This window comes from Salvelinus sp. IW2-2015, unplaced genomic scaffold (assembly GCF_002910315.2).
Source record: "Salvelinus sp. IW2-2015 unplaced genomic scaffold, ASM291031v2 Un_scaffold2232, whole genome shotgun sequence".
In the NCBI taxonomy this organism is placed as follows: domain Eukaryota; kingdom Metazoa; phylum Chordata; class Actinopteri; order Salmoniformes; family Salmonidae; genus Salvelinus; species Salvelinus sp. IW2-2015.
In genome coordinates, this window is record NW_019943562.1 from 154,497 (window position 1) to 172,177 (window position 17,681).

Sequence of the window (17,681 nt, forward strand, 5' to 3'; positions counted from 1 at the left end):
AAACATTTGAACAAGTTGGTTAAACCCTTCAGTTAACTACTGTACCTATCAATTATTCAGTTGTAGGAATTATGGTTCCTCAATATACATTTAACATATTACAACGTAGGCTATGTGTTACAGCACTACTTTTGGTGTCCCCCTCAGGAATTGCTCTTGAGAAAATGTAATGTAATTGTCCCCTCCAAGGTTGATATCAGATTTTCGCCCCTGCCTTCACCTCGAGCTTGCCTGCCACTCTGTACCTCCTGGACTCTGATCTGGTTTTGACCTTTTGCCTGTCCACGACCATTCTCTTGCCTACTCCCTTTTTGGATCAATAAACATCTAAGTGTCCATCCATCTGCCTCCTGTGTCTGCATCTGGTTCTCGCCTTGTGCCCTCATACATATGTGTCATATATTGTCCTCACTGGTTTCCTCCCATAGATCCATGCACTTGTTGGAATCTCGAACGAACACTGCAATGTCATTCAGTAGTGAGAAAAGGGATTCACTTGCCACAACAACCCCAGTGGTGTCAGTTAGCACAAGGTTGGGGACATGTGAGTAACACCATATGTGTACTTGGTTAGGAGACTCTCCTGTGAGCAATGCAGAGAAGCCCCTGTATTGTCCCTGCATGTTAGCTGCTCTGTCTGTTGCATTACCAACACACTGTTTGATATCTATGTCCATCTTCTCAAGGGTCTGTTTCACCAGGTCCACAAAGTACTGTCCAATCGATGACTCACAGTCAATGACCTCAATGAGTCTCTGGTGGACAACATCAGTGACATATTGCAGAACTACTGCACACTGGTCTTTGGATGTTAAATCCTGTGTCCATTTGTATTGAGAACATCCCTGCCTTTCTCACTTCAACAGCAATTGTCTGCTGAATCAACATTCTGATGACTTCAATGACTTTATTTGCTGTTGTTTTGGATGTCATAGTTACCAAGGACCCTCTTCCTTTACTTCCCATCTGCTTCTTGCTCTTCTCAATGCTCCACCAACATGCTCTTGTAGGCAGACATATTTGCTTAGCAACAATATAAGCTCAAGAAACGTGTCATGATTGACGGCCATGTTTGCCAAGTTATATGCAGCTTCGTGTCTGTGTCCTCTGTAGCTAAGCCCACATTTACCAATAACTTTAACTACATCAATCACACGTTCCATGACCTGCCTCCTCTTTCTGACCTGGTCTCATTGAACAGACATTATCACTCAGAAGGGTACGGATGTCTGCTTTGCTGGCTCTGAGGAAAAAGGCTTCTGCACTTTCTCTATGGGTCTTGCTTCTCTCATGTTCCTGTACTCTCTGATGGGCGTGTTTCCAGGCCTCCTTTGACAAATGCACTATCACTGGCTGAAGGTTTTGCGAATGCAAGACATACTGAGCAGAACAAGGAGTGAGTTACTTCAATGTAGGTCAGCCATTTTCTGTTTGTGCCATCTTTGGAGTGGAATATATTGGGAATGACTCTTTGAGGGGTTGTTTTGGGTGGTACTGAAAAAATAAGTCAAAATCCTTGGACTGAGGACGGGAAAATAATCAAATGGATTTTCAGTGCTTTCGCTGTCCCTTTATTTTCCCTGTACTGGGCTCTGAACCTCTCTCTCTCTCTCTCTCTCTCTGCACATCTGGTTGCTCTGCAGAATTGTAAGAACCGATGCTGGACAGGAGAAGCAGGTACGGGGGTCAAACATTTATTCTGGAACGGACAAAGAACACGACAGAAACAGTGTAGGCACACGGATAAACAAGGACATATGACAAACAATCCCGAAGCAGGGAACAGAGCTAGGAAACAGACAGATATAGGGAAGGAAATTACACAAGTAATTGAGTCCATATGAGTCCAATGAGCGCTGATGCGCATGACGGGGAAAGGCTGGTGTGCGTACTGAAAGTGGCTGAGTGCGTAATGTTGGGGAGTCTGGCGCCCTCAAGCACCAGAGGGAGGAAGAGCGGGAGCAGGCATGACAAGAATGAGATTAACATTGTAAATAACCTACATTTAAACTTGTTTTGCTTGTGCAGTCATCGATTATATTACAGTCCTACTGATAATCTCATAAATAAAGCACATGTTAATCTAACATCATAGCCTCCATGTTTAGGTTTGTGCTCTGAAGTTGTACCTGAAGGTTCCTGCTCTGAGTCTGACTCTGAACTGACCACCATCTCCTGTTCTGCAGGAGCACCTGAAGCTCTAGTGCTGCTGCTGCTTCCTTCTCCACCTTTGCAAAGAAAATACTCTATTATCATACTATCAGTAGTGTATCAGTAGGCTACATTAATACAGCTCTGGAAAAAATTGAGTGGTCTGTTAATTTGGAGTAGTCTGTTAATTTTTCCCAGAGCTGTATTAATGTACAATGAGTCATGACCGAATGTCGGCAAGTCCATAGTCTAGGTTTGCTATTAGTTGAAACATATTGCCTTCGCTATGTTGCACTCATTGCTATGATATAATTCCTCCACGAAGACGTGCAAACTGTTTAGCCTACCGGCCGTTGTGTCACTATTACTAGCTAGGCTACTTAGCTAGCCATGTTTGGTGTCGTGTGTGTGTATCAGTGTGTGTGTTTTTGATTGACCTGGTCCCTTACTGGCGAATATGTTGCTTATTTTGCAGAATTTGGCTGCGTCTGTGGCAAGGGCCTTTCTCTTTCTATATTCTCTCCCTCTCTGCTCCATCTTTCCTTTTCTGACCGTCCACTTCGCCATGTGACTTGTCTAAAATGTTATCTGTATAGAAGCAGGTAGGCGGTTGCTATGTGTGTCGCGGAGAGACCTGATGTAATTTTTGCACAGGGACACTGCAGCGAGATAGTGAGAGTCGCGCCTGATGCGTGGATTCTCCGTCAACTCATTCCTGCTTGCATATTATCACTGGTTAAGTTGACTATTCACGGCAGGCCAAAACGACCCTCAGGAAATGTCCTGGTGCTTCCGACGGCCAGTCCGCCACTGCCGCTCGGCCATCACTCATCCATATACATATATGTACACATTCTTATTCACCCCTTTAATTTGTGTGTATTCGGTAGTTGTTGGGGAATTGTTAGATTACTTGTTAGATATTACTGCACTGTCAGAACTAAAAGCACAAGCATTTCTCTACACTCACATTAACATCTGCTAACCATGTGTACGTGAACAATAACATCTGATTTTAGATTTGATTAGATTTTCCAGTTAGCTACCAACTTGAAAAAGAGTGAACTTTAGCATAAAACCCACATGGAAAACTGAGATTCGTCAAATAACATATGAAGAGGCTTATTTGACACCAAACCAACAACAGTGGTTACTAAAACATAACTTGCTAATGTACGACGTAAAAGGTGGATTTTATGATGTAATGTCAACTTTATACATTTCTATCCCCGGGACCAAAAACTCATGCTTCCTACATTGAACTTGTCTGCACATTTTAAATATACGTTTTACTCAACTGCGCTACCCACTCCAGTCAACAGATAGCGGTCTGCGACTTTAAGGCAATGCTGTTAGTGTGACGTATAATGTAGTGGACGGAACGCTTCTTTCAACAGCAGCAACAGGTAGCCAGACACCTCGGTAGCTTGCTAGACAAAATAGCCTAAACAATAAAGCTCTTTAGACGCTGTAGTGTATATTAGTCACTTTGTTTTAAACCCACTTCTGTTGTCTAGTTAATTATCTGATTTAATTTCATATTTACTTTGTTGTTTTTGGTCAGCTAGCGGGCTGGTTAAGTTAGCATTAGCCGAGCTAGCTAACATCCCTGACCATGAGGTCACTAAGCTACTCTCCTGCTAAAGAAGTGAAAGCGGAGGAGGAAGAGAAGGATGTTACAATACAAAAACAAGTAGAGAGTGAGGCTGTTACAGTGAAAGAAGAGGAAGACGCGTTCAGAGTGAAAGGAGAGGAGGATGTAGTTTTTGGAGTGAAAGAGGAGGGGGGGGAGGTGACTGTTACATCTAAAAATGAGGAGGAAGAAGAGGAGGAAAATGGATATCTGGGTTCGGTTTCCCAAAGGCATGTTAAGGCATCCAATAGTTCTAACGATGAATGTGCCCTGGTTAACACTAGTAAGTACTGTCATAAATACAGAGGCACAAACTCTGCAGTTGTTGAACTGATGTTTGGTGTTAAATGGGAAATCTGCAATTGCTACATCCATATTTGGACTTTTAAATCATTTATTTAAAGCCATTGATTCTTGAACAATATAACACATGGCTCATGAGCTTAGTTCAACTGTTGTACCCCATCAGAACCCCAAATCAGCTTTTTTTACTCCAATGTCTAGAAACAATGTAAACCAACACTGTATAGCCTCAACATGGTTAAAACTATAATGTTGATATCATGGATGGTCAGTACTTGCATCCATTGGTCTGTCTATGAATTTGAGAGTAGTTACATTTCTCCAGCCCCGTCCAGCATCTTATTACCAAAACAGTGGTGGAATTACAGCTTTGTTATTGTTTCAACTGCAGGTTGGTTGATTGATTGTTGTGTGGCTTTTTTGAAAGGGACAACCTAGGATTTAAACAGCAACAAAATGGCTGCCCAGAGACTTGGTTTGGTAAACAGCTGACGGATGGGGTCTGGAGAAATGTAACCACTCCCAAATTCATAGAGAAAGCTATTGTATCAACCTTAACCCAAAACCTAGAAGTTCTGACATCTTGGTGTAACAGTTATAAGGTGTTGACTTGAGAGTCACTGGACCCAGGTTTGAGTTCAGCTCAGGGCAACCCCCTGAATTCACTACACTATGAATACAAGGACTGGCCATCCATGATGTCATAATGATAGTTTAACCAGATTTCTAGGCTATATAGTATATTCTAGAATTCATCCATGATGTCACAATGATAGTATTAAACCAGATTTCTAGACTATATAGTATATTCTAGAATTCAATCCATGATGTCACAATGAAAGTTTAACCAGTTTCTAGGTATATAGTATATTTCTAGAATTATCCATCTCATGATGTCAATGATAGTATACCAGGTTTCTAGGCTATAGTATATTCTAGAATTCATCATCATGATGTCAATGATAGTATAACCAGGTTTCTAGGATATATAGTATATTCTAACAATTGCCGTGAAGATTCCTGTTGGGTCAAATTGTATCGAGCTGTTGATAAGTCATTGTATAATATATTCAGCCAATTTATTTTCATGCCATTACACTAAATATAGCCCAACCAGAAGAGAATAAACTCTTCCTGAACCACCTCGTCCTGCTGGCCATCGTAAATTCTGACGTTGCTGGTAATAGGCTACACAAGCAGTCAGCAACCTACATTTGGGGTGCAAATTTATCTTACCATTTATACCATTTATACTGCAGTTATGATTTTAATATCACATTTTCATGGAACAGTTTCATTTCATTGATAATAGTATCTCAAAATCATTGTCTGTGATTAATCTACATTCTATCTAAATGGAAAATTAACAAATCTAAAAGTAACTTTTATTGCCAACTGTAAAAAAATGTGCCTACATAAAGCCAATAAATGGTCTCATAGCAAAGGGTCTGAATAGTTGGGTAAATAAGGTATTTCTGTTTTTATACCTGTTTTCACTTTGTCATTATGGGCTGTTGATGACACCCCTCTGAAACAAGATAACCATCAGAAAAAAAAACTCTTCCTTGCCTACTCCTCCCGCTGCTGCTGCCTTCGTAAATTCTGATGTTATGCTCCTAAAGTTTCTGGTAATAGACTAAACCAGCAGTCATTATGCTCCTATAGTTTCTGGTAATAGGCTACACCAGCAGTCGTTATGCTCCTATCGTTTTGGTAATAGGCTACACCAGCAGTCGTTATGCTCCTATAGTTTCTGGAAATAGGCTACACCAGCAGTCGTTATGCTCCTATAGTTTCTGGTAATAGGCTACACCAGCAGTCAGCAACCTTTTCCATTTGGTGCCAATTTCTCTGACCATTTATACTGATCTGGTGCCAGTTGTGGTTTTCATATTCACATTTTACTGGAACAGTTTCATTTAATTTATAATAGTAATAATAATTATAATAGTATTTGTATCTCAACATCATTATCTGTGATTAATCTACATTCTATCTAAATGAAAATTATACAAATCTAAAGGTAACTTTTATTGCCATTGCCAACGATGTAAAAAATAAATAACGACAACAAATAAAAACATTTGCAGCTTGCAGGTAAAAAATATCCAGATTTTAAAATAAATATCCTATAAATCACATTGGCTGCACATGGCCTGTGTACAACGAACTTGAAACATTCTATCAACTATCAACTGGGTCCTCCAAAACTTGCAACATTGTATAAAATATTCTGGGCCCCCAGTTTCCCGTGCCAATGAGTTCTGGACAGACACAGCTGTCGTCTATTTGTACAAAGGATAAGAAGTAATCAGGTATTTTATGGCATTTCCACTGGATCAGAGCATTACATTTTTCCCTTTAATACTGAGTGGTTATCGAAAGGGCGAGAGCTGGAAATAATTTACAAATACTTTGAGCAACTATTGTCATTCGTAATGGATTCTAATAAGACTTTGTTTACTTGCTGTTTGAGGTGAAGAAAAAATTAGTTGGAGAAGCTGAATCATTTTTTTTTTAGAAGCTTCACAACTCATTAGTGGTGGTGCGTTAAGACAATCTGAAATACTATCAGACATCCCCAAATAGGCACATTTATAGGCCTACATTTGCACGCAGGCCAGGTAGACTAATCCTACTTCTATATGTGTAATCAGGTGTGCGTCCTTACTCAACATTGACAGGAGTGTTTCAAACGAAAGACAATGAATAAATTGACAAAACTGACGCATCTTGCGGGGTAAGGTCTGGGTGATCTGCCATGGGCCGTTTCATTTAGTATCCATCTGGGTCGGCACATGGGGAATGAATCTATTTCCCCATAGTATGTTGTACCGAAGTTGACCATCTGAAAGGGAGTGTAACTTTGACTATAATTACTGTTCCCTGAAGGAGGGAAACGAGGTACAACACCTGATTGGCCCCACCCCTTCCTGGGTCGGTGAAGAGCGGTATTAAATTGAAGGAATAAATCCGAGCCTCACGCTCATCACCTGTGGAAGACGGGGATTCCAGGAAGGCGTGGATTTTATAGTATGTTGTACCTAGTTTCCATCCTTCAGGGAACAGTAGTTATAGTCATAACGTTACGGTTGTCATATGATGAACTTCAACTTAAATACTGGATCTTGCTGTGGGACAGTTTTTTGTATTCAGATCTCTGAAATGCTCTCTAACTATGTCACATTTAGTGTCTCCTTATGTTACGCTGGGAAAACAGTTTTCATGGGCACAGAAATCCTAAATAATTTCAGAATTTGCTAAATCCAATGGTTCTAACCGAAAGTCCCCTTAAAAACCTTTGTCAATAGGGGGAGCTGTTAGCACTTTCTTTTTTTACATTTCCAAATTAAACTGCCTCGTACTCAATTCTTGCTCGTACAATATGCATATTATTATTACTATTGGATAGAAAACAATCTCTAGTTTCTAAAACCGTTTGAATTATGTCTGTGGGTGAACCAGAACTCTTTCTACAGCGAAAATCATGACAGGACATGCGAAGCTCTGAAAAATAGTCTCTGATCTCGGATCAGTTTAAAACTCTGTGTGTGCCCTATGGATCGAAATGAACTGCACCCGCCTTCCCCTTTGGATATCAGTAACCAAATGAGAAGTGGAATGGCGTCTCTACGTGTTTCTCAGAGTTTATAAAAGGCAATGGAGTGAGATGTCCCTTCTTTTGGACGCTCGCCAGGACGCAAGAGAGGACATCAGAATGGCATGCTCAAAAGCTCTCGTTATGTAGCCAAGATATATCCGTCTGTGATTTAATCGATAAGGTGTTGTAGAAAATCATAAGAAGTTATTTTGAAACGATTTTATCAGTTTATGCGAGTATTTGCTAGTTTTTCGGAATTTTCCTTAGTATTGCGTTTGAGGTTTTGGACATGTGTGTGCGGCGTGTAGCTATCGTTAGCTGCTAGTTCCGAAGTTGAAGAGGTCGTTTTACAAACAAAGCAACGATTCTTTTGGACAAAGGACACATTGCCCAAGATACTGATGGAGCTGTCCAAAAGTAAGAGCTATTTATGATTTTATTCCGTATTTATGTGGAAAAATGTAAACGCAGTTGTCGGCCATTGTTGCGGCACTATCTCTGGCTGTTACGCACACTGTATGTCTAGTAATGTTAATTTAAAAAATCGAAATCACGGTTGCATTAATAACCAATGCATCTTTCATTAGCTGTCCAACCTGTATTTTTTTAGTCAATCTAATCGATAAATAATCGTAAACTTAGGTGCCTTTCCAAGATGGCGCCGGCCAGAATGCATGCCATGTTTTTGACAGATTAACATTGCATAACACGATTTGTGATGCTAAATATGCACATTTTCGAACAAACTCTATATGCATTGTGTAATATGATGTTACAGGACTGTCATCTGAAGAATTCTGAGAAGGTTAGTGAAAAAAATTTATATATTTTGGTGGCGATAACGTTATCGCCCTTTTGCCTTGATTCAATGCTGGGGTGATGTTAGCTCATGTGGTATGCTAATATAACGATATATTGTGTTTTCGCACACTTAGAAAATCTGAAATATTGTCTGGATTCACAAGATCTGTGTCCTTCAATCCTTCACAGCTGTAGGCTGTGTATTTTTCAGAAATGTTTTAGGATGAGTATTTTGGTAATTGACGTCGGTCTCTGTAATATTCCGGCTGCTTCCAACGCTATTTCAGATTGCAGCTGCAATGTGAAACTGTGATTTATACCTGAAATAGGCACATTTTTCAAAAAAAACATATGCTATACCATAAATATGTATCAGACTGTCATCTTAAAGTTGTTTCTTGGTTAGTGGCTATATATATCTTTATTTAGTCGAATTAGTGATAGCTACTGATGCAGGAAAAAAATGGTGGAGAAAAAAAGTGGTGTCTTTTGCGTAACGTGGTTAGCTAATAGATTTACATATTGTGTCTTCTCTGTAAAACATTTTAAAAATCAGAAATGATGGCTGGATTCACAAGATCTGTATCTTTCATCTGGTGTCTTGGACTTGTGATTTAATGATATTTAGATGCTAGTATTTACTTGTGAGGCTATGCTAGGCTAGCTAGTCAGCTTTTTTACTGTGGGGGGTGCTCCGGATCCGGGATTGGGAGAACTAGAAGTTAACTTTATTGACAACACCCAAATGGATACTGTCATTAACGTGGTTTTTCAATAATTACACTTAATACTGTAGCTGTTTTGTTATTATTCACTTGTTCAACTATCATCAAGTGATCCAGGAATCATTTTCTGAATGACAGTCAAATGACAAACATCACGACATGCAACAACACCAAAGTGCTACTTTATTCATTACTCTGGTAAAGACAGTTATGCCGTGCTCCACGTTGGATCACACCATCCTACCAAATTGGTGTTTTATAATGTTCTTGTCTGCTTGATTTACTGTATAGTCTCGTTAGTCTGTTTGGATACAGAGATACTTAGCTCATAGTGTGTAGAGAACTGTTCCTTGATGGATAGGCTATTGTACACACACAGAGCTATTGTCCTTTATTCAGGACATTTAGAATGACAACACATTACAGAGTAGTCTAGTGGGATTATTCACAAATTATCTGGTGATCAGGTTATGTCATGACAAAGACATTTTAGTTTCCATGTTTCACCTGAAATATTAAAGCAACCTGTAAATGGAGGCTATTTTGTGCTGTCAGCCTATGAGAACTCCCCTGCGTTTTCCCCCACGGTGGTGAATTAGTGAATAGAAAACAGCTTAATGTGAGTTTCCTTGAGTAGCACTCCTGATCTTGCGTTGATAGTGCGCTGTAATATTCAGAATACATTGTGGAAAACTAAAATCTTTGCTCGCCATTTTTTTCCAGGCAGATATACTACATCATAATCAAACTAGTGGTTTCCTCATTACCAGATTACTACATCCATAACTAGTGGTTTCCTCATTAGCAGGGAGGTGTTTCTGCAATCAAATTGTGTGTGCATCGCCCTCGTGCTGCAATTTTAGCAAATACAGAAAGGGGCCTTTTTTGGCGATCAAAGGTCGTCTGGCACACTGCTTAGGTTTGACTGTCTTAAGACAATTGTAAAATAATTTAACAGACCTCTGGGCATCACCTTTCACCTCAAATAAACAGTGGATTTCTGCTGTTGTGGGCCTTTAACCGTCTGACATTGTTGTTCACACAGGAGAGAGATGTGACTATCGTGGATCCTCTGGGGAGTCTCAACTACATCATGATGCTGACGGGGCAGAGAAGAGTCTCTCCAGATCAGAACTCCTCAAGAAACACCAGCAGAAAGCCACATGGAAGAAATATTACCACTGCTGCTCTGACTGTGGTAAAAGATTCAACTATTCAGTAAAACTTAAAATACATCAAAGACATCACACAAGAGAGAAACCATATGGCTGTGCTCAATGTGGGAAGAGTTTTGTTAAATCTAGCCATCTGACTGCACACCAGAGAACACACACAGGAGAGAAACCATATAGCTGTGATCAATGTGGGAAGAGTTTCGTTTCATCTAGCAGTCTGACTGTACACCAGAGAACACACACAGGAGAGAAACCATATAGCTGTGATCAATGTGGGAAGAGTTTTGCTAAATCTAGCCAGCTGACGCTACACCAGAGAATACACACAGGAGAGAAACCATATAGCTGTAATCAATGTGGGAAGAGTTTTTCTACATCTGGCTCTCTAACAAAACACCGGAGAACACACACGGGAGAGAAATCATATAGCTGTAATCAATGTGGGAAGAGTTTTTCTACATCTGGCTCTCTGACTGTACACCGGAGAACACACACAGGAGAGAAATCTTATAGCTGTAATCAATGTGGGAAGAGTTTTTCTACTTCTAGCTATCTAACTATACACCAGAGAACGCACACAGGAGAGAATCCGTGCTGTGATCAATGTGGGAAGAGTTTTTCTACTTCTAGCTATCTAACTATACACCAGAGAACACACACAGGAGAGAAGTCTTATAGCTGTGATCAATGTGGGAAGCGTTTTACTTGGCCAAACAGCCTGAATATACACAAGCGGACACACACAGGGGAAGAGATACTCTGATAAAAGATCTCTGATTAAACATAAAATACATGAAGGAGTTGTTTCATGATATCAATGAAATAATGTCACAATGTAGAATGTTTTAACATTGTAGTAGGAGTATTTTAATGATGTCACAATGTAGAATGTTTTAACATTGTAGTAGGAGTATTTGAATGATGTCACAATGTAGAATGTTTTAACATTGTAGTAGGAGTATTTTAAATGATGTCACAATGTAGAATGTTTTAACATTGTAGTAGGAGTATTTTAATGATGTCACAATGTAGAATGTTTTAACATTGTAGTAGGAGTATTTTAATGATGTCACAATGTAGAATGTTTAAACATTGTAGTAGGAGTATTTTAATGATGTCACAATGTAGAAGCCTAAACGTTTGTCCCTGTTACACTTCCCACGTTGGTGACCCACTTGAATCAAAATGCAACACTTCAAAATGTAGCGATCTGTTTTCTACAAGTTGTCCTCTAACCAGGGATGTACACATTACTCCCAGATTCTGTGTGGTTTTTGAGCTGTTAGTTTTAACAGGACGTGCAACCTCATCTCCCTCCTCTCGCACAAATTACTTCAACATGATATCGATGAGTTATGACAAATAAGTGTTGTGTTCCTTTGTTTAGCGACCCCTACATTTAAATGCATCACTCCAAAATGTAGCTGACTGTCTTCTGCAGGTTCTCCTCTAATCAGTGAGGTTAAAGATATCTCCCATTTCCATGTTTTTTGTTGTTGTTGTTAGTTTCAACAGCACGTACAACCTAATTTCCCCCCTAATCGATATCAGTGATTTATTGCTACTTGTCAACACAATAGTTTTTGGTGCTTGTGCAGTTTATAAGGAGCTTGTTTTAAAAAATACAATTATTGTGGCAGATGTTTGTGTATATACCACATGTTAGGTTTTCAATTTATCCCAAACTGTTTCTGCATATTGGTTATTGATTTGGACATGTTAAAACTGTGTTTTGACATTGGGCTATCCCACCTAGCAACTATGCAATCAATTATTTCATATTTACATTTCATGTAACATTTAGTAGTGATATTCATTCATGCAACCAACTGACAATTTTTTGGGTACAATTATATTGACATTGTTGCCCTGCTTTTAGAATATCAAGGTTAATTCTCACATATGCCAAACCAAATGTACTAGAGCATGACATTGGGGACTGGGCCCCGATCCAACAACATGCCTAGTGAACCCTGAAAAGAGAGAGAAGCTCTGCAGTTAGGTGGAAAGTTACTATGGATATTGCAGGAGTTTCCTCTTGAAATCAGACATGTCCGTGGTGAGAACAACTTGGTTGCTGATTGTCTCAAGGGTGGGCAGTCAAAATGTTTTGCGTTTAGCCAGTGCGTTGCCATGGATCACAATTTATTTTGACTGCACGTTTTTCCATTTTGGAGATGAGTTTTGTTTGGGCTCGTTCCAAGGGGACGAGAGTTCTAGAAGCTAGTGAGTTTTAGGAAGATGTGAGAGTTCTAGAAGCGAGTGAGTTTTAGGAAGGGAAAAAATACATTTTTGTTTCTTGTTTTTAATTGCTGATGGCTAGTAAACACTGTGTTTTTATTGGTGAAGGTGAAGCATTGTAGTTGATTATAATGTGAAATGGAAGTTGTTTTCTGTTGGTGGTGCGCATTCTCTTAAGGTGTTACAGTCTTTGGTTTTGCCATTTATGTTTTGAGGTTGGACTTTAGTGCGTATAGCTCGTTATCACGTAGGGCGCACTGATTGGTGTCACCTCGTTAGTCAGTATGTGTTACACCTGTGCTGGCTTGTCCATCTAGTTAGTGGGAAGGTGTTTCACCTGAGCTGGTCCAGGTTCTATTTAAGAGTGTCTGGCCCGGTGCTCCAGTTGTCTTGATAGATGTGGAATGTCAACACCTTTAGTTGCTCCACTTTTTTGGTTTGCTTCCTGTCTAAGTTTGTTGTGGGTTTTTCTTTTGTTTTCCTCTTTTTGGGCAGATTTAGTGGGTCTCATGGTGGGTGTCTTTTAGTTCCCAGTTGTTATTAGTCAACTTTCAGTGGGCACAGAGCAAAACTGCAACATTATGTTATAATACTTTTATTGGATAAAATGGTTGTTTATGCAACAGAATAGAGGGTTCTTAGAACTATTGTGTCTGTGTGTTCTACTGAGGATGGACCTCTGGGAGATAACACTGACCGGAGAGTTACAATGTCTTTTTGGTGATTAAACCTAAAGAGACCGCATTCCAGAGCATGAGTTAATGTTTCTGTTCTATATGGTACCAGGGAGAGATGACCCCAGGACCAGACCCTGGTCTCTACACAAAGACTACTGTTTTTACAGCAGATACTGTCTGCTGAGAATTATAAGTATCTTTCATACAAATCTTAAACTTGTGACCCGTTCTATACATCTGTTGTTGGTCATGTAGGTTGAAAAGGGTGTACCTTTTGTGTGACCCGTTCTATATGTAACGGATGTGAAATGGCTAGCTAGTTAGCGGTGGTGCGCTCGAGTAGCCATTCAATCGGTGACGTCACTTGCGCGGAGACCTTGAAGTAGTGGTTCCCCTTGCTCTGCAAGGGCCGCGGCTTTTGTGGAGCGATGGGTAACGATGCTTCATGGGTGACTGTTGTTGATGTGTGCAGAGGGTCCCTGGTTCGCGCCCGGGTCGGGGCGACGGACAAAAGTTATACTGTTACATATACATCTGTTGTTCGTCATGTAGGTTGAAAGTGGTGTATCTTGGCTATAAAAGACCTTTGTACTTTTGTCCCATGGGTCGAACAGCCATCATTATTGTAGAGCACTCAATTTATTCTCTTTTAAATGTGTACGTTGTATTGACCTGCTCCCTTATTATTAAGTGAATAAAGATTTAGTTTAAGAATAACTCTGACTTGTGTGATAAGTTTTCTCTCTTCATTTGATATTAAAGAAATTAACCAACACATTTGGCGATGGGGATGTTATTCTTCACTTGGTGACCGCTCCTGAAGACCTGGGTAAACATGTCGGACCCCGCGAACACTGGGTACTGGTCAGTACAACACAACCACCTACTAGCCTAACACATAATACACAGCTGTCTGTGCGGGTCGCTACACAATTCATCTAGCGGGCTGGTTAAGTTAGCATTAGCCTAGCTAGCTAACATCTCCAACCATGAGGTCACTAAGCTACTCTCTTGTTAATGAAGAGGAGGTCTGCTGGACGGAGAAAGAAGCTCTCGTCAAAGAGAAGGAAGAGGAGGATATCACAGTAAAACAAGAAGTAGAGGATTAGGCTGTTACAGTGAAAGAAGAAGAAGACGCGTTCAGATTGAAAGAGGAAGAGGATGTTACAGTAAAAGAAGAGGAGGATGCAGTTTTTGGAGTGAAAGAGGAGAGGGAGATGACTGTCACATCGAAAAAGGAGGAGGAAGAAGAGGAGGAAACTGGATTTCTGGGCTCGGTTTCCCAAACGCATCTTAAGGCATCTGTTGATAATACGTTTACTGGAGACAGGAGATCAAGTGGAGACATAGGACGAGGTGGATAATTTTATAATAAGGCCGTTTTATTCAAGTGTAAAGATATCAGGCAAAAACGTGCACGGCCCCTTTCTGTCAGATTCTTATGAAATCGTCGGAGAAGAGGCCGCTCTAAACAGTACATTCAAATTATATAGGCAACTAGCAAAGTAGGTGGTCTTGTCGTCTGGCCTTCCTCTTGGTCAATCTTGGTCGTGAGTGGTCCTGTTCGGACCAGGTGTCGACGTTCCATTGGCTCTTGACATAGTTCTTTGTCTTGAGTCACACCCTTGGAAAGAATGTGTATGTCTAAATGATGTTTCAGGGGCCTGTCCTGAGTGGGGTGTGTGTGTGTCTGAGGTTAGTATCTAATGAGATCGGCATGTGCCTAAGGACAAAGAGAGGGTGGGTTCATTTTGTACAAAGGATAGCCTATGTTGGAATGTTGTTATACTAGTCTCCAGTATCTATTTCAATTTCTTACACATCCGATGGTTCTAACGATGAACGGACCCTGGTTAACACAAGTAAGTACTGCCTTAAAAACAGAGGCACAAACTCTGCAGTTGTTGAACTGATGTTTTATTTTTTTTATGTCACCTTTATTTAACCAGGTAGGKTAGTTGAGAACAAGATCTCATTTACAACTGCGACCTGGCCAAGATAAAGCAAAGCAGTGTGACACAGACAACAACACAGAGTTACACATGGAATAAACAATAAACAAGCCAATAACACAATAAACAAGTCAATGACACAGTAGAAAAAAAGAAAGTCTATATATAGTGTGTGCAAAAGGCATGAGGTAGGCAATAAATAGGCCATAGTAGCGAAGAATTACAATTTAGCAGATTAACACTGGAGTGATAAATGAGCAGATGATGATGTGCAAGTAGAGATACTGTTGTGCAAAAGAGCAGAAAAGTAAATAAAAACAGTTTGGGGATGAGGTAGGTAGAGTCGGTGGGCTATTTACAGATGGACTATGRACAGCTGCAGCYATCGGTTAGCTGCTCAGATAGCTGATGTTTAAAGTTGGTGAGGGAAATATAAGTCTCCAGCTTTAGCGATTTTTGAAATTTGTTCCAGTCACTGGCAGCAGAGAACTGGAAGGATGTGTGGTGTTAAAGGGGAAATCTGCAATTACTACATCCATATTTTGATTTTTAAATGATTTATTTATAGCCATTCATTCTTGAAGAACATAACACATGCCTCATGAGCTTAGTTCAACTGTTGTACCCCATCAGAACCCAGAATAAGCTTTTTACTCCACTCCAGAAACAATGTAAATCAACACTGTATAGCCTCAAAACATAGTTACAACTATAATGTTGATATCATGGATGGTCAGTCCTTGCATCCATAGGTCTGTCTATGAATTTGAAAGTAGTTACATTTCTCCAGCCCCATCATCTTATTAGCAAAACAGTGGTGGAATTACAGCTTTGTTATTGGTTGATTGATTGTTGTGTGGCTTTTTTAAAGGGGCCACCTAGTATTTAAACAGCAACAAAATGGCTGCCCAGAGACTTGATTTGGTAAACAGCTGAGGGATGGGGCCTGGAGAAATGTAACCACTCCCAAATTCATAGAGAAAGCTATTGTATCAACCGTAATCCAACACCTAGCGACCTCGTCAAGAAGTTCAGACATCTTAGCGTAACAGTTATAAGGTGTTGGCTTGACAGTCGCTGGACTCAGGTTTGCGTTCAGCTCAGGGTAACCCCCTGAATTCACTACACTATGAATACAAGGACTGGCCATCCATGAGGTCAAAATTATAGTTTAACCAGATTTCGAGGCTATATAGTATATTCTAGAATTCATCCATGATGTCATAATGATAGTTTAACCAGGTTTCTAGGCTATATAGTATATTCTAGAATTCATCCATGATGTCATAATGATAGTNCTAGAATTCATCCATGATGTCATAATGATAGTTTAACCAGGTTTCTAGGCTATATAGTATATTCTAGAATTCATCCATGATGTCATAATGATAGTATATCCAGGTACACTGTGTTGTTACACTGGTGAGTAAAAACTCATGCTTCCTACACTGTAACTTTTTGTCTGAAAAAAATATATACATTTTACTCAACTGCGTCCAGTCAGCAGATGGACTAGATGCCGCTTAGGCCGCCCGTTGTGACTCCGTCAAGAATTCAGCAGAGCAAGTTTGTATGAAGGTCTTGTTATTAAATGGGTACATAGTTCAATAGTAATATCCTCTAAAACCCTCTGGTGACAAACTTTGCTGTCCTGTTTCCAATTGTCCACATGGCTGGGAGAACCTATTCAAGTAAGTAAGTAAATAGACTTTGAAAATGTAAAAAAAAAAATACGATGTATTATTAGCTAACTAGCTACAGTGCAGGCTAACTCAAATTAGCTGCTAAATGAGCTGGCTAGATGGCTAGCTAGCTATCTAACCAACTTCAAATACTGTATAGATAGATATATATACGCGAATGAAATATCACCATCTACCTAACTTCATATTAGCTAGCTATCTTGATGTGTTTATCACTGTAAAAAACAAACTCCAAATGCATTTGTAGGTAGCTAGCTAACAGCCATGGAGGGTGAAAGGATAGCAGCCCCAACTGTCAGTGAGAGAGGAGGCTATTCTGGATAGGGAAGGTACTTTTGTGTTGTTCCTGTCCCTAGAAGTGAGGACGGAGATAATAGTAACATAATATTCAGTGTGGTGTAATTGGACTATAATGAAGTGTGTGTCTTGTGAGGTTTTCTGTCCTCAGATAAAGAGCGCTATGAAAGCCAGTCTACATATGAAGAGGTCCCAATGAAGAGCATTCATTCTCAGTCCTGGGGACTCAGAAGGGCACATTTTTGTTTTTGCCTTAGCACTGCACAGCTGATTCAAATGATCAACTCATCATCAAGCTTCAAGTGGTATTTATGTATTCATTTGTGATGCCATCCTTGATATGATCCTGTTATTGTCACATGCCACACATGTACATACAGTGGGGAGAACAAGTATTTGATACACTGCCGATTTTGCAGGTT

The 17,681-nt window shown here is 40.0% G+C and overlaps 1 protein-coding gene across 1 annotated transcript in view; it reads left to right on the forward strand.

The window, feature by feature from the left end:
* Positions 1-14,024, forward strand: part of LOC139025075 (zinc finger protein 180-like) — a 47,551-nt gene extending 33,527 nt beyond the window's left edge. Inside the window, exon 3 of the mRNA XM_070440109.1 lies at positions 10,260-14,024. Within this exon, the coding sequence (XP_070296210.1) occupies positions 10,260-11,152 (893 nt within the window). The 3' untranslated portion in view covers positions 11,153-14,024. The remainder of the gene's footprint in view (positions 1-10,259) is intronic.
* Positions 14,025-17,681: the final 3,657 nt, after the last annotated feature.